This window comes from Anoplophora glabripennis, unplaced genomic scaffold (assembly GCF_000390285.2).
Source record: "Anoplophora glabripennis isolate ALB-LARVAE unplaced genomic scaffold, Agla_2.0 scaffold416, whole genome shotgun sequence".
NCBI classification, from domain to species: Eukaryota; Metazoa; Arthropoda; class Insecta; order Coleoptera; family Cerambycidae; genus Anoplophora; species Anoplophora glabripennis.
The window spans coordinates 116849-140243 of record NW_019416541.1 but is presented as its reverse complement, the minus strand read 5'-3'; the positions used below and the strand labels follow the sequence as shown (position 1 = coordinate 140243).

General features: G+C 32.4%; 1 protein-coding gene across 1 annotated transcript; it reads left to right on the top strand.

The window, feature by feature from the left end:
- The first annotated feature begins 10142 nt into the window (after positions 1–10142).
- On the top strand, positions 10143–10779 carry LOC111691690. Its single transcript, XM_023454905.1, has 2 exons — positions 10143–10449; positions 10574–10779. Exons 1-2 carry the CDS (start codon positions 10149–10151, stop codon positions 10708–10710), a joined length of 438 nt encoding a protein of 145 aa, XP_023310673.1. The 5' UTR covers positions 10143–10148; the 3' UTR covers positions 10711–10779.
- The last annotated feature ends 12616 nt before the right edge of the window (positions 10780–23395 follow it).

Genomic DNA, 23395 nt, shown 5'->3' with positions numbered 1-23395 from the left:
TGTAAACCCTTTTGAGCGTCTATTTACGCGATGCAGACATAGAGATAAATAATGTAAACAAAATCCCCCGCCTTTTTGCATTTTTTGCTCATGTTTTTTCAGAACTATCAAAATTAAATGCGGAAAATTGTACGAATTTTTTTGTATATTATTTTTAATTTATACGGCACAAGGTGTGACCCCAAGTCCATATTTTTGTAATTAAGTTATTAATAAGAAAATTCAATGTTCAAGGTGGACATATACGTTATAGAGTCAATCAATAACGATTACAGTGACAGTATCCATCATAAAAAAATATAATTACAAATGAATATATCCATAAATTACAAGGATACCATGAGATGTGTTAATTAATTTTTAATAATATTATTTAACATGTATGTATAGGGTCGATAATTTCCTGTGGTCTTAAAAAGCAACGTCAATTTATCAGATATAGCCACTGAACCTCAAAACTAGCTCAAATCTACCTCGACTGAAGTAATTTTTCGCAAAAATTGCATTTGTCGAAAAATACAGGGCATACTTAAATGGTGTTATAGCGACTGATTCATAAGAAACCATTTGTCTCAAAAATCAAGCACTTCATTTAAAAATAGTAAGAGACCTTTTGCTGTAGAATAAATCGCAATGTAAAAAAATATATTCATTTTGAAAATTTTCCAATGGCGTAGAAATTATATTAAAAATAATGTTATTCGTAGCCCGTTACGGACGCCTATAATTGATCTATTTTCACAATAATTTGTAAAATCGTTAGAGATTTTCATTCGTATACTTCATACTAAATATAAAACAACTGGTTTTCATAATTTAAGAAAAAATAAATAAAAATTAAAAAAAATTATTTTTCAAGATCTTATATCTCAACAAGGAAGCCTTTGGGAGAAAAAGTGTATACTTCAAAATAACACTATTTTGACGAGATCTATAGATAGTTAAAGTCCTAATCATAAAAAGTGAATCACCCTGTATAATCAAAACCCAAACAAACATTTTTTTGGACGCCCTGATCTCAAGAACGGAAGTTGCGGTTAATATGAACTTTTTATTTTAAAATTAGAATTAGTCAAAGATTCACCCTTCAAAGTTTGTACCTAATAAACACCCTACATATGTATATGTACAAGCTGGTCCATTTTCGATGAATTCAGGGTGTATTTGAGAAACTACTAAAGATATGATAAATCTGACACGACGTTCTCGAGCTCGATTTTCATGGCAAACTCAATTGTCAAATCAGAAATTTGCTATGTTCATTTGTTTTTGAGTTACAGGGCGTTTCTTGTTATTGTCACATTTGTGAACATGTCTGTATCTCAGCTGTTAAATAAGTTAGAATTAAAATGAAAACTGCTTAACACTAATTCTTTGGTGTAAAACTGAATGCCAGTATTATGATCCAGTTATATTTTTTTAAATGGAAATCGTAACTGACCATGGCCTAAAAAAATAAAGATTTTTTTTTGCTTTCTAGTAATATATCGCATACTATAGTTATTTTTACAAACACAGGAGATACAAGGTGTTTTATGTATAAATTATATATGTTTTTTCTTTTTGATATGGCTGGCTACGAAAATACATATAAAACTATAATTCCTACTTTTACAAAACTCATATCTGTTGTAAAAATATGACGTTCTGTATATATTTTCATAGCCAGCCATATTAAAATATAAAAAAGGATCGAATTTATATATAAAACACCCCGTATCTTCTGTGTTTGTAAAAATAAGTATAACGTGATATATTGCTGAAAAGCAAAAAAAAATCTCCATTTTTTTAGGTCATGACCAGCTACGATTTCCATTAAAAAAAAATATAACTTTGGGTCATGACTCTGGAATCTTAAGACCTACTAAAAATCTAATACTGCCATTCAATTCTACGCCAAATAATTAGTCTTGAGCAGTTTTCTCTTTAACTGTAAACTGTACCTTATTTAACAGCTGAGATACAGACATATTCAAAAGTGTCACAATAACGAGAAACGCCCTGTAACTCAGAAACAAATGAAGATAGCAAATTTCTGATTTGACAATTGAGTTTGCCATGATAATCGAGCTCGAGAATGTGGTGTCAGATTTATCATATCTTTAGTAGTTTCTGAAATACCCTGAAATTCCACCGGAAATGGACCAGTCTGTACATAATTATGGTTAAAAAACAATGTTTACAAGAAAGAGAACCACTAGTCCTTTTCAGTATGTTTATCTTAACCGTTATCTACTTTCATACAGCAAGTTTGGTTAATTCCAAATCATAAAAACTATTTTCCGTTAATTTTGCTACCTGTTAAGAAATAATTAAATAAGTCCTTGCACCAGAAGCAGACAAACAAAAAAATACGTTCAATAAATCGCGCCACAGTTAACGATTCGAAAAACAATTTGTTTCCGTTCTTTAAACTAAGAAAGCTACGCAGAGTAATTTCATATGCATCTTTCACCGTTTAATCACCCCCCCCCCCTTTTTAATTTTCTTTTAATGGTATTATTTNTCTCTTTTAATTTTCTTTTAATGGTATTATTTTCCTTCTCTAAAGCACTGAAAGCATTTTGATTCTAATAGAACACCTGCGTATTTTTACTGCTAACAAGCAATACTAATTTCTGTTCATTTTTTTTGTAATCTAGACTTCATGCAAGGTTATAAATTATATTAGGTACTGTATTAAAACAGACAACTTCGAGGGAGTCCACGATAAACAGCATTTTCGCAATGCAGCCGGCGTTCAGCTTGTCAGCAAACATATTGTAGGCTATTATTCGACATAGTTTCGAATTTCCCAGACAGAAAAAGTAGTTTTTCATGTCGGACGGTTTTTCTCGAGAATAATTTAATGTTTTCGGAGATCAGTTATTCAGACAGACAGTTACAGACGACGGAGATGTCGTTGTTGGTCCTCCACTGGCGTTTGATATTGTGAGGTCTTGGCGTCAACCATGAATACGGGATGTTCGGGTTATAGTATTCAGTATGATTGTAAAGTAAAATCTTGCTGTGATACTTAGGTAATTGATGGTATTTCTCATTAAAGATATTTTTATAAGGTACTTATACAGGGTGCAATTTTGAAAGGGGGTCATATTTATACGAAGGTACATTCGAATTTAAGAAACACGTATCATAAGTTTGTTTCTTCAAATTTTATTTAACATTTTTTTAGAAATTGTCATACTCCGCCGCTGGACAAGGTAGCGTGACCTCAAACAACGGAGTGCGTTAGTCACAGCATATGCAGTATGCATTGTTGTTTAGTATCATAATTTAAAAGAAAGGTTATTAAAAACCAATTTTTCACACCACAATATGGGCGGTACTGGTTTTTGATGCACTACTTTTATTTAATAGGTGTTCTCCATGAGTTCTGTCAATCCACATGAATGAAAATTCTTTTAAATAAGCTAAACCGTAAAATATTACATAACAAGTAGCCTAATAGAAAACTGAAACAGTAATAAATAAATAATGATAAATGAAATACACAAAAATAAGAAGTATACTCCCGATTTTAACAGCATATGATATACTTAAAGCACGCCTATTTATTACCCGTAAAAAACTGACCACCACTTAAAGGTACACCCTGTATCCACTCGCGATAGGTACAATACCAAAAGTGATACATAGTTGTAATATTTGAAGTGGTTAGATCAGAAAATAATAACTAGATATAAATGCGTATGGTTAGCGAGCATATAATAAAAAATATCATGGACAAGCCTTTTGTTATTAATATTAATCATAAATATGCAGGCAACAAATTACAAAACTGAAATATCTGAAGCCCTTCAACTAAAAATTGGAAAATATTATTGTGTTATATTCGCATGTCAAACGTATGCATGTTTCAATAATTTAAATTTATTGATACTATTTTATTTATGGAATTTTGATTTGAAGAGACCTTTTTTAGTTGCATGTAGAATTTATGTATTTGTAAATAATTATTAATTAACAACTTAGAATTATTCATATTTTGTACGTGTCCGTAAAAATAAAACAATTTAGGTTTGTTTCCAATGTGCTGCGAAATTTATTGCATTGCAAATTCTATTTTCAGTAAGATTCTTCCTATAAATGTTTCTAGTGGAAAGTTATTTTCCTCTTATAGCTAATATTTTAGATTTAAAACAAATGATTTATTAATAAAATAAAATAGAGACATTTTTTCTTTGCAATACAAAAAATGAACTTACTGAACTTACAAAATATTCATTGGCGTCGAAATTCTGAGTTTCTTAATAACGGTGTCTCCATTAATTTTTTTGTGGACCCACAACACCTTGTATCTCGAAAACCGCTAAGATTATGAAACAAAGTACCATTGTTCATTGTTGTTCTATTCGCTCCCGAAGTCTGATATACAGGGTGTTCTGAACGTCCGTCAGGAAACTCCGGGGGTGATTCTACGAATTAAAGTAGTAAGAGTATCTCATGAAAATTTTTTTCGAATTGTCAAGTGTTTGCAAGTTACCGCTTGTCAAAGTTCGATTTAAACAGAGTACACTATTTTTTCTGATATTGTTTCTCTTTTATGAACAAAACAAATTTCTAGTTCTAGGTAAAGTGTCCTCTAGCAGTGCATAATGAAACTTTTCCAATAAAGCTTATAGTGGGTGTGCCAAATACGAAACTAATAGAACTTGAATTAAATAAGTTATTTAAATAGAAAACTAAAAAAAAATAACTTTGACAAGCTGTAAATTGCAAACAATGGACAATTCGAAAAAAATTTTCATTAGATACCTACCTATGTATTTTTTCAGCAAAGAAAATTGAATAATTCCAAATATTTGGAATTTTCACCACCAAGAACGGCGGTGACAACATTTTTAACATTAAGGCGATGTTTCGCATCGTATTATAGTCCAGGCGGTATCTGTTTCGGGTTGGGTAAAACGCATATGATCGGAGATTTTTGCTTTAACGGCTTCTAAATAACATCAGAAATGATAATATTTCTATGCAAATAAAAAAAACGTGGGCTTAATTGTTATTGCAAAAAAGTATAAAAAAATAGCAAAAAAATTCATTTTTTTCTTGGATTTCTCGTCGACAACTTAGCAACTATTCATTTTAGACAAAAATGGAAGAGGAAAAAAAGTTTTGTAATTAAATTTTGATCAAGATAGAGTTAGTTGCAATTCGAAAAAATAATTATTGTTGTTGCAAAAATCGGAAAAATCATTTAAAAAATTGCAAAAAATGCTAGTTTATTTGTCAATTTTTTTCAGACACTTGAATAATACCTAGGATCTTCATACTTTTCCCAATTAAACTTCTTAGTGCATAGAATCATCACACCAAATTTCATCCAATTCGGTTCGATAGTTTTTACATAATAATTGTTTAATTTTTTTATTTTTTTTAAATTAAAAAATTTTCAAAATCAAATTTCTAAAAATCTAAAGCCTTTGAATACTTGAAAATTTCACCACAAAAAGAAGAGCTCTCAAGCTTTAAAATGCTTTTTGAAAAATTCAAATCGGACGATTAGGTGAGCCGTGGTGATTGTTTAAACATTTTCGCAATTTTCACGCTTATAAACAATTGCAATAATTTAATGTTTTTTCAAATTTTTTTTTATTTTAAAATATGGTTTGAAAGTACTCGGAAAGGCGAGTATTTAAAAAAAAACCTGATGATCCGCCCATTATTTTCGGAGTTATAGCCCGTTAAAGTTAACCCTTATTTACAGCAAAACTATAAGGGCTGTTTTTTGAACCAATAGGTTTGTTATTCCGAGTACTTTCCAGATATAAATTTTCAAAATTTGCAATCACGGGCGTCCCATTTAAAATGTCACTCAAAGATATTCAAGACCGCGTGAAATCAATGAGGTATCAGTGGTGGGGGGAGCAAACACACAGCTACTCCGATCTGAATTCTCGAGTTCAAAATTGCGACACTCGGAAAAATTTCACTTATCTCAGCGTCTAATGGACCAATTTCGATGATTTTTTTTTAAATCGATGTCTCGCAACTAAAAAATTCAATTATCATATTTTCAACTACATTTTATTATTAATTATTGGACTTTTGACATGCCGATAAACAGTTACTTTAAAAAATGATTAATTTATTATGTTTATTTATTTACTATGTTAATTTTCACGACCAAAATTTTTGCATGTTGCACCATGTTGTTGGTATTAATTAAGTATCCAAAAGATTCTTATACTTTTTTTTATAAATAAAAAATAAATTTTAGATAAATATTTTAAAAGTAAACGAAAAAATTAAAATTATAATTATTCACAATTTATTTTTTTTTGAAAGATTTTTAGAAATTTATCGTACAACTAAAAATTAATACCAATTTTCAGTTGTTTATTTAAATAATTATTGTTTAAACAATTTTATAATATTTAAACAAACTTACTAGTATTACCTGGTGCAACATGCAAAAATTTTGGTCGTGAATATTAACATAGTAAATAAATAAACATAATAAATTAATCATTTTTTAAAGTAACTGTTTATCGGCATGTCAAAAGTCCAATAATTAATAATAAAAGGTAGTTGAAAATATGATAATTGAATTTTTTAAGTTGCGAGACATCGATTTAAAAAAAAATCATCGAAATTGGTCCATTAGAAGCTGAGATAAGTGAAATTTTTCCGAGCGTCGCAGTTTTGAACTCGAGAATTCAGATCGGAGTAGCTGTGTGTTTGCTCCCCCCACCACTGATACCTCATTGATTTCACGCGGTCTTGAATATCTTTGAGTGACATTTTAAATGGGACGCCCGTGATTGCAAATTTTGAAAATTTATATCTGGAAAGTACTCGGAATGACAAACCTATTAGTTCAAAAAACAGCCCTTATACCCTTATAGTTTTGCTGTAAATAAGGGTTAACTTTAACGGGCTATAACTCCGAAAATAATGGGCGGATCATCAGGTTTTTTTTTAAATACTCGTCTTTCCGAGTACTTTCAAACCATATTTTAAAATAAAAAAAAAATTAAAAAAACATTAAATTATTGCAATTGTTTATAAGCGTGAAAATTGCGAAAATGTTTAAACAATCACCACGGCTCACCTAATCGTCCGATTTGAATTTTTCAAAAAGCATTTTAAAGCTTGAGAGCTCTTCTTTTTGTGGTGAAATTTTCAAGTATTCAAAGGCTTTAGATTTTTAGAAATTTGATTTTGAAAATTTTTTAATTTAAAAAAAAAAAAAAAAATTAAACAATTATTATGTAAAAACTATCGAACCGAATTGGATGAAATTTGGTGTGATGATTCTATGCACTAAGAAGTTTAATTGGGAAAAGTATGAAGATCCTAGGTATTATTCAAGTGTCTGAAAAAAATTGACAAATAAACTAGCATTTTTTGCAATTTTGTAAATGATTTTTCCGATTTTTGCAATAACAATAATTATTTTTTCGAATTGCAACTAACTCTATCTTGATCAAAATTTAATTACAAAACTTTTTTTCCTCTTCCATTTTTGTCTAAAATGAATAGTTGCTAAGTCGTCGACGAGAAATCCAAGAAAAAAAATGAATTTTTTTGCTATTTTTTTATACTTTTTTGCAATAACAATTAAGCCCACGTTTTTCTTTTATTTGCATAGAAAAATTATGATTTCTAATGTTGTTTAGAAGCCGTTAAAGCAAAAATCTCCGATCATATGCGTTTTACCCAAGTATACCTTTTATAAAACAGATACCGTCTGGACTATTAGCTATGTTCTGTACAAATTTAGTTTCGTACAACTCTCGGTTTCAAAAATACAATACCTATGTATGTTTTCACCCACGAAATTTGAATAATTCCAAATATTTCGAATTTTCACCACCAAGAACGGCGGTGAGAACATTTTTAACATTAAGGTGATGTTTCGCATCGTGTCAGCTATGTCCTGTACAAATTTAGTTTCGTACAACACTCTTGGTTTTTAAAAATACAATACCTATGTATGTTTTCAGCTACTAAATTTGAATAAGTCCATATATTTCGAATTTTCACCACCAATAACGGCGGTGACAACATTTTTAACAGTACGGCGATGTTTCGCATTGTATTAGCTATGTCCTGTACAAATTTAGTTCGTACAACTCTCTCGGTTTCGAAAATTCAATAGGTACTGCTATTATTTTAATCCGTAGAATCACCTTCCGGAGTTTCCTGACGCACTTTCAGAACACCCCGTGTTAAAAGTGGGACACCCTGTACAATTGCTGTTATTGAGTGACTTTTTTAAACTCTACTTTTTCAGGTAGTCGCCAAATAGAAACCGCTTATTGAAAAATACTTATTTCGTGTGACTATTTTCCACAAGCAGGGCGTAAGTTTCGTCACCCAGGGAGCGCCATACTGAGCGTTAACCGTCCGTGTAGCTGAAGGATCCCTCCAAGGTCTAGGTCGATGGCGGATCCGCTGAAATATCGCCACTTTTCTTTCTATATTTTTCTTACCGGACCGCCCCGTCGACTCTCCACTTTCCCGGGGCCTACCCACCTCTCTAAAATTGTTTTTCTCGGCATTGAAACTCTCGACACGTACCCCCCGTTGACAGCTGCACCGCCAGGACGGTATTTAGCGTTAGTACGCGCCTATTTCTGACAGGTATTCGATGAGGGCTGGTTTTCAACTGGTTCGGGCGAAATTTCATTCGGCAGGAATTTTAAAACGTCGCCTGCGGCGCGTTTCGGGGAAACCGGAAGCACGGAAGCTTTAAATTAATTAAAATAGTCCTAATAATGTATTTGAATAAAAACTTTAAATGTGCTCTTTTAAACTCTCTGTATTACTATATTAATATAGCCCGGGAGGCAGCGACATTATTGATGTAATTATTCCTACAAAGCTGATTTTTTCTCATTTTGTTGTTTTGATATCGTAAGTAAACGGAACGGCAGTCTACCGCGCCAATGTGGGGGCAAACGTTAGTAACAATTTTTTAAACATGTAAATAAATAATACTTAAATGCCTTATACCTACAAGGCTGAAACTTTTTAGAGTGATCAATTATACCTAAAAATACAGTATAGTGATAGTCTACCGCGTCGGAAGGGGGGCCATCAAGGGTCTACCACCCACGCAAGGTGTTGAAAAATTAACTTTTTTGACTTATTTCTACAAGGCTGAATTTTTTTTCTCAAATACTTTAGTTTATAAGAGAACCAAAAAAAAAAGTCTACCGATCATCTAAGGGTGCAAAGCTTTGATAGACGCAATGGAATGCACGATCTCCCGAGCGCAGTCGCTGCGCCGATTCACTGTAAGCCGCTCTGAATAATAACTCATACCGGGATTAAATTACAATCTACAAAGCTGCTTTTTTGTCTATAGATATCTTACGATAATTATTGTCAAATAAACGTATTATACCTTCGATACGAGGTGGCTAAAGCTTCGGTAGACGTGGCGAAAGTTTTTGCGCGGAAGTTGCTTAAAATTCCAAATTTATTATTAATTATAATTTTTTGAGCTTACACCATTATTTAAACGTATGATATAGTAACAACGAGCGAGCGTTAGCGAGCGAGATTTTTGCTAGTATAATAGGTATTAACAAAAGTTCAAAAATTTTTTTTTTCAAATAACTGACCTTTTTCTTTTTTAACATTGAATAATTAAATTTATTTCACTTTTACTTATAATTTATAACAATAATACTTTTCGATAATAGCGCGCGAAATGCTTGATTTGCGATTCATCATCACATTCGTCAATTACACTCGTGCGAGAATTATTCTATCGCACTAGTATCGAACAATATTTTACGACACTTATTTATAAAATAAATGATAACAACGCAAATGTTTTTTATTACAACAATATAGTAATTATATAAAAAATAAATATATTTTTCTTATTCCTCATCGCTACTGACATTTGATTCCTCATCGCCTTCCATATCATCACTATCTTCATCCTCATCATCTTTCTGGTCACACACTCCATCATTTTCTTTAAGGTATTGACAACCGTCATTTGCAATTTCTGTATCTGCAAATAGCAATATATTATTAAATATTTATTATATTATGCTAACATAAATTCACCCCCTTTAGGGTCTGAAAGTCATTTTTTAATTGAGTTTTAGACCTCCTTAAAATGCAAATATGTGTACCTGAATCTTTATCGTTCTGTAGATCAAACGTCACATCGATCAGTGATGTTTTTGAAAGCTTACAAAACTACTAACGATAAAATCTTTCGTCAAAAGGTCAAGAGTTTCGATGCATCTGCTTTACCACCTTGTCAATCAGAGCTCCGAGAACACATACTCCGAACAGCATATATTGCACAAATTTGGAGTAATGCTCACTTAAAAGAGCCTACAACATTATCCCCACTCGACTGTGGCTGGAAAGTGGATGAGAATGCAAGATATGATTTTAATTGGTTTAGTGGCGACCAATTGCCTCAGTCAATCGATGATGTGACGTTTGATCTACAGAACGATAAAGATTCAGGTACACATATTTGCATTTTAAGGAAGTCTAAAACTCAATTAAAAAATGACTTTCAGACCCTAAAGGGGGTGAATTTATGTTAGCATAATATAATAAATATTTAATAATATATTGCTATTTGCAGATACAGAAATTGCAAATGACGGTTGTCAATACCTTAAAGAAAATGATGGAGTGTGTGACCAGAAAGATGATGAGGATGAAGATAGTGATGATATGGAAGGCGATGAGGAATCAAATGTCAGTAGCGATGAGGAATAAGAAAAATATATTTATTTTTTATATAATTACTATATTGTTGTAATAAAAAACATTTGCGTTGTTATCATTTATTTTATAAATAAGTGTCGTAAAATATTGTTCGATACTAGTGCGATAGAATAATTCTCGCACGAGTGTAATTGACGAATGTGATGATGAATCGCAAATCAAGCATTTCGCGCGCTATTATCGAAAAGTATTATTGTTATAAATTATAAGTAAAAGTGAAATAAATTTAATTATTCAATGTTAAAAAAGAAAAAGGTCAGTTATTTGAAAAAAAAAATTTTTGAACTTTTGTTAATACCTATTATACTAGCAAAAATCTCGCTCGCTAACGCTCGCTCGTTGTTACTATATCATACGTTTAAATAATGGTGTAAGCTCAAAAAACTGTAATTAATAATAAATTTGGAATTTTAAGCAACTTCCGCGCAAAAACTTTCGCCACGTCTACCGAAGCTTTAGCCACCTCGTATCGAAGGTATAAGACGTTTATTTGACAATAATTATTGTAAGATATCTATAGACAAAAAAGCAGCTTTGTAGATTGTAATTTAATCCCGGTATGAGTTATTATTCAGAGCGGCTTACAGTGAATCGGCGCAGCGACTGCGCTCGGGAGATCGTGCATTCCATTGCGTCTATCAAGGCTTTGCACCCTTAGATGATCGGTAGACTGTTTTTTTTTGGTTCTCTTATAAACTAAAGTATTTGAGAAAAAAAATCAGCCTTGTAGAAATAAGTCAAAAAAGTTAATTTTTCAACACCTTGCGTGGGTGGTAGACCCTTGATGGCCCCCCTTCCGACGCGGTAGACTATCACTATACTGTATTTTTAGGTATAATTGATCACTCTAAAAAGTTTCAGCCTTGTAGGTATAAGGCATTTAAGTATTATTAATTTACATGTTTAAAAAATTGTTACTAACGTTTGCCCCCACATTGGCGCGGTAGACTGCCGTTCCGTTTACTTACGATATCAAAACAACAAAATGAGAAAAAATCAGCTTTGTAGGAATTGGTGCAAAATTTCTGTCGCTGCCTCCCGGACTAATATTTATATACTTCATTTTTCGATTCTTACCAAAAATAATAAAGCACAAGAGACCATAGACAAAAAAACGCTAATTTACTAAAAATATATATAGTGCTGTCTTACGTTCGACAAGCATTACATCAGTGTACGTACACATACAAAAAATTTTTAATTTAATTTTTCGGATAAAAGTTCTGTTATACGCAGAATTTGTTGAAAAAAAATCGGCAAAATCCGCTGGAATAAATAGAAATTACAGGATAAGTAAATATTTTTCAAAATACAGTAAATTTAATTGGTAGTTGGTAATTTTATAAAATTTCATGGCACTTACATAATAAAGTGACGGACAATATTAAGCAAAGTGTACAGAACTAAACATATTTAAAATATCCAATGTCATATTTCACTGTAAAATGACAATTCCCCTAAGCACGCTTAAATATCAACACAATTAGGTTTATATAACATTTTTTTAAGCGAACCCACTTTGTTGTCTATTAGCCCAGTTACTGTAGCTGAAAACATAGCAATAGCTCCGAATTTTTTATAACTGCATCGATTTTTCTGAAAATTTAGAATCAGGCTCATCTTACCCCCCATTTTAAAACTTATATATGTGCTAGGTGTGCTTTTTGTTCTTAAGGGGTGAAAACCACCCCTTATTGGAAAAAAAAGAAAAAAATACAAATTTAAGCATTTTATGTAATCAAATCTTTTTTATTTGTGCAGTATGAGTAATTTCATGTGCTATCTAACATGAAACTTAATGAATCCCAAATTTTCTACCCGGAAAAACCTTTAAAAACCAACCCTTTGGGTAAATTTAATATAAAAAAATATTTTTTAACTTGAAACGTTTTAATCATTCATTTTTATCAAATTAAAATTGATTTCTTGATTAAAAAATTTTGTTTATCGATTGCAACTTTTCAACCCACACACACAAAATGAAGATTATTTTATAAATGTTTATTTTCCTTTTTAATAATAATAAATACAAAAAAAAAGATTATAATTATATGTAAATGATTATTCGTCGTCACTGATATTCTCTTCACAATCATGCTCGTCCTCTTCGATGATTGGAGGAGAATTTAGGCACTTGTCGCCGGAGCATGTTCCACATGTCGAATTTCAAAATAAACCGGGCTTCCGTCAGCCACAAAATCAAAAAAAAAATCATTTTGAGCAATTCTTCCGGAGCAGGCAAACTACGCATTTTTATTGGTTCCACTAAATCTTCTTTTTTTAACCATCCCCAGTCCGTTATATTAATATGTTAATATACACATACTAAATACAAAAAAAATCAAAATGCTTAAAAATTCTTGTTTGACCTAAACTTTCCTAAAATTATTATCTATACACGTGTTTATTTTTTTGACGATAAATTTCTTAATTTTTAATATTTTTAATTGCACAAAGGCTCATTTTGCAGGGAATTGTAAGGGCTACGTGAACTGTTAGGTTGATCTTTTTAAGCACTTCATTTTTAAGTTTTAAGGGTTTAAAGGGCTCGAAAAGGGTGGTTCTCTCATTCATATGATAACTTAAAATGGCGATATCTCGATTAATATTAATTTTAGAGAAATCTTCAGCAGAAATAAAGCTACATTTTTTTACTCTTGTATATTTTTCGTACACCCTTTAATTTATAAGTTACAGCGTAAAAATTGAATTTTTTAAAAAAATTTGAAAAATTAACATTTTCAAAAATTAAGTTTTTTTCGAAATCATGCTTTGTAAGTGAGCCAAAGACCCAGAACATATTCTTAGAACATAAATGAAGAAATCTGTAAATGGATTACATTTAATTTTAATTCTGTCCCCAAAGGCACTGATTTCTTTATAAATATTTCTCTTAAAAAAAATTAGACCATCATGTGATTTCGCTCATATTTCCATTAATTTTTATTCTAAAAACTTTTAAAACAGCTCATTTTAAAGGTTTTTCAAAGTACTTTAAAAAAGGTTCAAATAGTTTTTTCCTAATATTTATGGTTTTGGCGTTATTTAACGTTAACTNAAATCAGCAAAAAATCATTTTGAGCAATTCTTCCGGAGCAGGCAAACTACGCATTTTTATTGGTTCCACTAAATCTTCTTTTTTTAACCATCCCCAGTCCGTTATATTAATATGTTAATATACACATACTAAATACAAAAAAAATCAAAATGCTTCAAAATTCTTGTTTGACCTAAATCTTCCTAAAATTATCTCCTATACACGTGTTTATTTTGTTTGAAGATAACTTTCTTATTTTTTAAGAATTTTAATCGCACAAAGGCTAATTTTGCAGGGAATTGTAAGGGCTACGTGAACTGTTAGGTTGATCTTTTTTAAGCACTTCATTTTTAAGTTTTAAGGGTTTAAAAGCCTCGAAAAGGGTGGGTCTCTCATTCATATGATAACTTAAAATGGCGATATCTCAATTGTCGATTAATATTAATTTGAGAGAAATCTTCAGCAAAAATAAAGCTAAATTTTTTTACTCTTGTAATATTTTTCGTACACCCTTTAATTTTTAAGTTACAACGTAAAAATCGATTTTTTTAAAAAAATTTGAATAATTAACATTTTCAAAAATTAAGTTTTTTCAAAATCATGCTTTGTAAGTGAGCCAAAGACCCAGAACATATTCTTAGATCATAAATGAAGAAATCTGTAAATGGATTGCATTTAATTTTAATTCTGTCGCCAAAGGCACTGATATGTTCATTAATTTTTTCTTAAAAAAATGAGACTATCATGTTAGTTCGATCATATTTCCATTAATTTTTACTCTAAAGACTTTTAAAACAGCTCATTTTAAAGGTTTTTCAAAGTACTTTATAAAAGGTTCAAATAGTTTTTTCCTAATATTTATGGTTTTGGCGTTATTTAACGTTAACTGGTTCCAATTTAGTTTTTAGCTAACATATAATAATTTTTAAATATCCACAACTCGGTTTATATTCCAATTAGAAAAAAACAAAATAATGCCATTAGAGTTGTTTTTTATTACCTTTCTTTTTGTTCATTACAACTTTTTCGATAAATCCAATGATTTCACAGTTATTTGCAAAAAACTGTCCAAAAAACAAGCACTTTTTCAGTAAAAAATCAACATTTTCAATGACGAATTACTCGGAAAGTATTGGATTATCCAAAAATCTTTATATAACATTTGTTACTTAAAATTGACTCCTCTATCGATTCCTGTGGTTATTTTGGGCGTAAAAATTTCCACCCCCCAAGATGGGGTGGGAACCATCCCCAGGGCAAAAGCACACTTCGCCACTATATAAGCTTTGTTCCTTGAGGCATTCCCCACATTCAGTCCAAATTTCACGTCAATCGGTTCAGTTATAAAAAATTCGGAAGTAAAAACCCTGCGTAACTGGACTATATATTTCGATACTGTTTTTATTTTTAAGTTTAAATTTTACAATATTTTTTTATATCGCCTGTTAGGCGATATAGCTTGTTTATTACTAGGAAACGGAATAGGAAAACAACGTCATATCACTCTAGGGCGAAATAAGTGGATCTAAATATTATCCCCCGCATTTTGACCCTATTTTGTACCCTTTTTTTTCTGCAACAGTAGAATAATAAATGTGCCCTGTATAAATGAAGCAGACAAATGAAAGCACAAAGTTTATTAACTTTAATATATTGATATATAACAATAATTTGCTTTAAATTAATAACAAAAATAATTTCCAACCGTCTTTAAAAACGAAAGTACAATTTGAGATGGAACCTTTAACAATAACACCAAAAACACCACCTAGATTCTCTTTGCCATCAAATAAATGTTGTTTATTTTCCCTCACAATCAATTCAGGAAAATTGTTCTTTCGACTCCTGCTATTAAGCGAGATATTTTGTTCTTGGACGTTATGCTATCTTCTAATCTTCTACATATCCTGATGCTACAGTATCACTCTTCCATTTTCCATGTCTTTTCAATGTTATCATATCTGCACCTGCATCTACAAGAAAAGTTGCCGAACTACGTCGCAAACAGTGACCTGTGTACATTTTAGCATCTTCGTAGCCGAGATATTTTGCAATCCTGAACGGTATGCTACCGATACAATTGGAGAACGTGCATCTCATTACCTGCGAGCATAATCATCCCTGCATCTCCCTTGATACATAAATAACTATTATATTTGCATGTATATAAGAGAAAGATGTGCTCAAATGAATTCACATGATTCAAGACATTCCCTATTAAAATTCACAATTCACTTCTCTCAGTGTGTTCGTTCCCAATAAGAAACCTAATAAACCCTCAACAAATGAGCTGAGCGCTAGGTCCTCCTTTAGGCCTTATCTTAGATATAAAGAAATGGACGTCGATTTAGCATGTCCAACCCTAATTATTCTTGCTTATCCAACTCTGACAGTTCCAAAATTTATCAAGCATTCGAAGACCTCGAGTTGGTTCCTCCGATTTACATACGGACGGACGTCCGACACTGGCGAGAAAGATCGAGATAAACTATTTTTTTATACCAATTTTTCTTTAAAACATTAGATATCTATTAAATTAATCCTAACATTACCGGAAATGTGATGGGAACAGAAGTAATTCTCGAAAATGAATATTATGGTAATTTAATAACGAGCGTTCAAATAAAAACGTGGTCGAAGTTGGCTCTGACACATTGGACGTAGGGAGTAGCTTATAGCGACCAACTTAACCTCATTTCTCAACGAGATGTATAGCAGCTGTCAGTTTCAATAACGTTAATGACTATATAACTTTATTTTAAAGAATAATCGTGATAACAATAACAAACAATTAAAGGAGCTGCGGAAAGTGTCCCCCTCCTTGTTATAACAATAAATTAAAGCAGCTGCTGAAAGTGTCCCCCTCCTTGTTCCAAGCACTTTTCACACCTGTTCCTCAAAGAATTAAAGACATTTTCTAAGATGCTCGGGGTATTGTTAATTTCACGAATCTTGTCTATAAATCGAGCCTGCAGATGGTTTAAATCAGGAATAGGCAGTTCAAAAATAGTGTTTTTAAGGTAAGGCCACAAAAAGAAATCACACGGCGTAATATCACATGACCTCGGTGGAAATTCATGTTCAGCATTGAGACTTATTAGTCGATTTTGGAAAACTTCCCTCAACATATTCATCGTCTCGCCTGCCGTATGTGCCCTTGCGCCATCTTGTTGAAAGTAAAAGTTTGTAATTTCGTTTTCTTCCAGATGGTTAACAAAAGGAGCGATAATTTCTTCTCTATACCTTTGCGCAGTAAGAGTACCATTGAAAAAAATAGGTCCATAAATCCTCCTTCGATTGAGAGCACACCAAACTCCAATTTTTTGAGCGTGTAGAGAGCCCCTCGACAAAAAAGTTATCTGGTTTTTCAGAAGACCACATTCTCATATTCTGTGAGTTTACGTAACCACTTAAATGAAACCAGGCTTCATCAGAAAAAAAGGTGATATTATGAAGTTCACCGTAGTTGTTTAAAAACCATTCACAAAATACAGCCCGTCGCGGAAAATCAACTTCATGAAGTTCTTGCTGACAAGTTAAACGGTAGGAGAACAAACGCAAATCTTTTTTTAACACTGTGTGGCAGGTACCGACTGATACTCCCACCATTTGTGATAAAACACGTACAGAAGTTCTTGGCGCATTTTCCATTATCTGTTGGACATTTTCTTTTAATTCTTCAGTCAGCTTTTTAGGTCGGCCGCTTCCTTCTTTTCTTGTTACACTGCTCGTTTCACGAAAAACATTAACACAACGCTGAACTGCACTTTGAAAAATTTTGTACTCAACAACGCCGGGAAATTGATTTTGAAATTCTATGAAACATTCCTCAATAGAATACTTCCATATTCCATCAATCTTGCGTCCATTTCTAAAGTAGGACTCTATGATAAACACTTTTTGTTCTTGAGAAAACACCATTTTAAACGCTTTTTAAAACGAAAATATTCAAATTGATAGCGGCGATATAGCGCTTTGACAGATGACGTTTCATTTCAGTTCATTTGCTATACGCTACGCCCTACGTCCAAATTTTCAGAACCAACTTGACCACGTTTTTATTTGAACGCTCGTTATAATACACAATGTGAAATGGGTCAAGTTACAAGTTCTGAGAAAATAAAACAAGACAAAACAAAATTTAAACACAGTTTTATTAGAAACTGTTCAAATAAAATGTAGATACAGACAAAGTACATGTAAAAAATATTAAATTTGCCATAATTTACAGAAATATTCCAAGAAAATCTTTTAATTGTCTTAAACAAAGGTACAATTTGAAAATGAACAGAAATGATTAATAATTAGTTGAAACATGTATTTATCTGGGCAATTATTGTATGATGCGGATGAAAAACACTGGCAACACTAGCACACTGTTCGATTTCGTATTGTTTCGTAGACGTCACTAAGAATTGAGTTAGGCATGGACACAGGTGGACGAAGCTGTTTATTTATTAGGAACCCTGTCAAAATCAATCTGAAGGAGACCTCTGGTCTTGCCTAAAAGTTATTTTCTGCATGAGGAAACGTGCGTGACGGACGTGTGTTTTTATTCTCGGAATTAAATCGTTAAACTTCCAACGTCGAATTATCTGTTCTAATTGAAATAAAGCGCGTTTGATAGGACGTATTTTTAAAGGATAGCTAAAAGTAGATTCTTTAATCACACCGATCCTTTGAATACGCTATTAAACGGAATAAATAAAATTAGGAATGGAACTATTCCGCTTTCGAGAGTTTCAGTAAATAACGAAAGTATTTCTCAAATACACTTAAAGTATAGGTAAAAGATTTTTCTCGGTGGAAAGTCTACCCTATCCGAGTTTAAGTAGCTCTTAAAAATGATTAGTCGTCGAAAAGTAATAAAGACTTCTTTGCCAATTTTTACCAAACGTAGAGTTACGTGGCAGTATAAGGGAGTGATAAATTCCTATTTTTATTCACTTTGAATGCCACTCTCTTGTCAGATGTAAATGTGTTGATGACATCTAATCGTTTTAAAGAAATAAATGGAAAATACGGGCAATGTTGGAGGAAGCCATATATCTTCTGCACTCGCGCCTCCGTTTTTTTTTAACAGTTCCAGTATTTTTTAGGGAGGGAGTTTGAAATTTAGTAGATTCACACGTGATGAAACGGATACAAACTGCGCCTCATTCGACTCGGTGGGTTCTTATAAAAACTGTTTGCCGAAAAAACGTAACGCCAAATACTATTTTAATTGAAAAATTTAGAAGTTAATACATATTTTTATTTTTTAAAAAAATTACTATTATTTAATATTTAATACCTACGTTTGTTAAACGTAAATAAATTATCAAATTTATTTGTATTTCATAGCATATTTCTAATTTAGTTTTTTCTAAATGTTTAATAATGCAAAACAATACTAAAACGTATTGTAGTACGATTTCAATTTTCACCCATGTTTCCAAATTTTTTATCTCTTAAAAAAATCGCTACCAGGTGCAGTTTCCGCTAAAATAATACGAATCCATAAAATCGTCGCAGACGGCCTACTACACAGCTCGGAACACGCAGAAATCATTTTTTCACCCAAGTTTCGAAAATTTCCGGATTTTCCCATCGCAGAAACCACAATTGTCACCAAACCGTCTCAGACAGGATACAGAGCTCCTAAAGTTGCCATTCACTAGTCCTCCAAGAGGACAAATCAAATGAATCTCCAAAAGCTTCACTGTACAGGGTGTCCCGCCTGGAATCGCCACTATCGATATCTCGAAAAGTACTGATCCGATAAATTTGAAAATTTAGCAACCTAACAAAGGCAGTAGGGCCAACACAACTAAAATATTTAGAATTTTATGGCTCTTCCGGATATACTGGATGTCGACATTAACTCTCTTATTTCAACACCCTATATATTATCCCGGTGGGACACCGTGTATAAACTTTAGTGTCTTATCCCAGAGCGCACCAGAGCCAGTAATAAAGAGACCCAAAAGTACCATATTCGACAGTGCTCCATAAAATCTAGTACAAGTACAAAAAACATCAAGCTTCAATTGAAAACCTTCCAATCAAAATCTACGACACTATCTTATACTGAAATAATGGCAATCGAACTTGTAACACACTGTATATTTAAACGTGTATGAAACTTAATTTACATTCGTTGAAAATGTAACATAATTTAGCATACATTTGAATATCTTAGATGTAAAATGTTTTGAGTGCTCCCTTAAAACTCCCTTCCAGGTAACGCGAAGGGGAGCATCCCCTTCCAGGAAACGAAAGAGGGACCCCTCTTTATTAATGCAACAGGAGATGCGGCTGTCTATCGGTCGGGCGCGATGCGCTCGATTAATGCGGACTGGAATTAATAACATGATATATTATTAATAGAGCTCTCTGCGAAGTCGACGAATTGGGTAATATCCGGAGTAATTCAGCAGGAACCCAGTAACCGCAAAAACATGATTTATTCCCCTTATTTAGGTATTTATATTGCTCGACTGCAGCACAGACAGGAGCAGCTATAGCAAATAGGCAACCAGCAATACATTTTTATAGATTTTATTACACAGTTTGTCTAAATATGAATTGATGCACAAATAACAGACTTTCCCCCATTCTAACGCAGATTTTCTATAAAATGGAGTTAGTTTGAAACTCAAATTACTTTTTGTTGTCAAGAAATTTGTAATTTGCCGCAAGCGGCATCGTAAACAATATGACTATATCTTGTAGTATAACAACCCTAGGTTCGATAAAAAATAAGTATAACCGTAGTTGTGGCCAAAAACATGTGATCGTCATAAGGACTACCTACGTTGTGTGTATCCATTTTTTTAATTGACCGGAAGGCAGAAGATGTATGGTTTAATTATATAAAACAAAAGCAGAGTAAATACACCTAACCTTTATTTACATACAATTCAAATTAAACATGTGACAAATAGAAAGAACAACAAAAACATTAACAACCATTAAACATAAAAGGAGAGTGCCAGGTCACCTAGAGCTCCTGTGGGGAAAGAGCATGGCAAAGAAACCCACGATCGTTGCTCTTACCACCCAAATATAAATACAAAACAACCACTAACCAAAGGCATACATTAAGAACCTTTGCTAATGATCATCAAAACTGGACTTATTTAATTTCTCACTAAATGTCATCTCACTCAAGTCTGACATACACACTTCCAAGTAAAACTGAAGAGGTTTTAGTAACAATAATAGCAAACAACAACAACAACAACAATAATAATAATAGCAATAATAATAGGGAAGGTACTGGAGTCCCATAATACGGGAGGCTATCCAGCTAAAGTTGAGATTTCGGGAGAACAACAACAATAATAACAATAATAATAATCATGGGGGAAAATGTTAGTAAATTCAACAAAGCTCTTACATACGTATGACATAAAGTGAGCACAAGAAATCAAGGAACAACGTAATCAAGATAAAACAAGTTAAATGTGAAACAAAGAAGTTGTTTTGCAATATCTGGGCAGACACGACAATATATACATATTCCAACATGTAATAAATCATGAACAATCTTGAATAACAATTGTAACAATTTTATCTTAGAAAAATATACGCCCCTGAGCGTAAGACAATGAAGGCTAAACATATACAGAATTATTATCATGAAACATCTATATTTTACGTATAACGTAATCGTGGCAAAAACAAGTTAGATGTGAAACAAAGAAGTCGTTATTGTAATGTCTGGCAATCAGGACAATACATATATTTTTAACATGAAATAAATAATGGCAAACTTTAAGTATAATTATAACAATTTTACCTTGGAAAAATATATGCCCTTGGCATAAAGCAATGGAAGCTAAACTTACAAAGAATTATTATCATGAAACATCTATAATCATCACAATCATAAGATTATATAGAACAATTAACAACAAAGTACTTAAAGAATATTACCGGCTAACTAATACCGGTTAAACACTTTTTTTTACACTACTTTGTCACACTGCCCGCCGATCGTCTTGCTACCTATCTGCCCACTGTTCTCACTTCAACTACTTATCTTCGACTATTTAGGCTTCCTTCCAGAATTTCCTACCTAGGCGTATTTCTTTTTTGCGCTTCCTTCTACCAACCGTTAGTATTACTTTTTCATTGTTGTGCAACACTCATGTAACAGGTGACGTGGAAGTTGATAAGATAAGTACGGTTTTGCACAATCTTTTCAATTTTTAAAAATTGTTTAAATGGAATGTATAACGTGCAGTAACAATTGGTGGTGTGTATCCATCAGTTTTCTACTGTACATTTTTAATACATGCGGGTATTTTTTCATTTACATTTTACATTAAAAGTAGTCATCAACTTCAGCCGTAAGCTTCTGATTCGTTGCGACTTCATCAATTTTTTGTGCGTTAAGTATTAATTCCTCGCGTCTCATCAATGGAGACATCAAAGCGGGAGCCATCCCGTGCATAAAAAATGCAATAACATAACGCCTTAATGACCCCGTCAAGAGTCGTATACAAGTTGAAATATTAATAGAACCGTCAAAGGACCCTTTCGGCGTGACTAGAGAGCGACGTCGGGCCGGTTAATAGCAGACATAAATAAATGTGTTTTATATGTTCCGGAGCCCCAGTTCAAACCCCGGCATGAAATATCGTATGCAAACTTTTTCACCGAACATCCGCATATGTAGTAGTAGTGGATGCTAGTGGGCCAGTCATCAGTTACAAGTCTGCAATTTGTATTAGCTACACAACAGTCGGCTTTAACATTTCATCAACCGCTGTTATTCATCTATTTACATGTTGAACACGGCTATTTGTGCTCCGGCGTTGTTTGCTGCAAAAAAGGAATAATTTGTACTGCGGCTAGTACGTTTGGCCCTGGAAATCGGACTAACTTTGGCGGGCCGGGTTATATCTTGTAGGAAATGTGCTGATTCCAAACTGTTGACTGGGTGTTAGATGACAAAGAGTAAACTCTCGTTGTTTAAAATGAAAAACGTTTTCTTATGATACAATTTGAGGAGTTACAATACGAGCTTCCAAATTTCTATTTTTAATATACAGGGTGTGCCATTTAACACTCCCGCTGTCAATATCTCTGAAACGAAGAGATTTATATTAGTTCCGGAAAGTGGGGTCCCTCGAATAACTTCAGATTGCGCTTAGAAGTATAAGTTCAAATCTTTCTGTACAGATGGCGTTGCGACACTAATAATTTTTTTGATTCCTGGAACGTGGAAATGCGGTCCATCTGAAAAATGTGTATAACAGGTATAACTGTTGATGCTTCAGAACGGATCAAAGATTTGCAGCGAACTTCCTAATACTAGTATGTGGGTCTTCTTTAATTTCATGTAATAGCTTGTTCCAACGCTCAAAGGTCTTTCAGGAATTGGACCTTTCTGACATCAGCCTGATTCCGAAAGACGTTGAAAAACATTTCTGAACATTCTTGGATTTGGAGTTGGATGATTTGGAAATATTTACATATAAATTCATCTAGCCTCAGTGCCATTTCCATCTGCAAGGCCATAAATGTAAACCATATTGGCCATTTCAGCATTTGAATATGCATAAGCCATTAAAACAATCTTATTAAATAATAATACGCAATAATATACAATTTATAGCCAACAGTGCTACAATTTCGTAATTTTTTGTT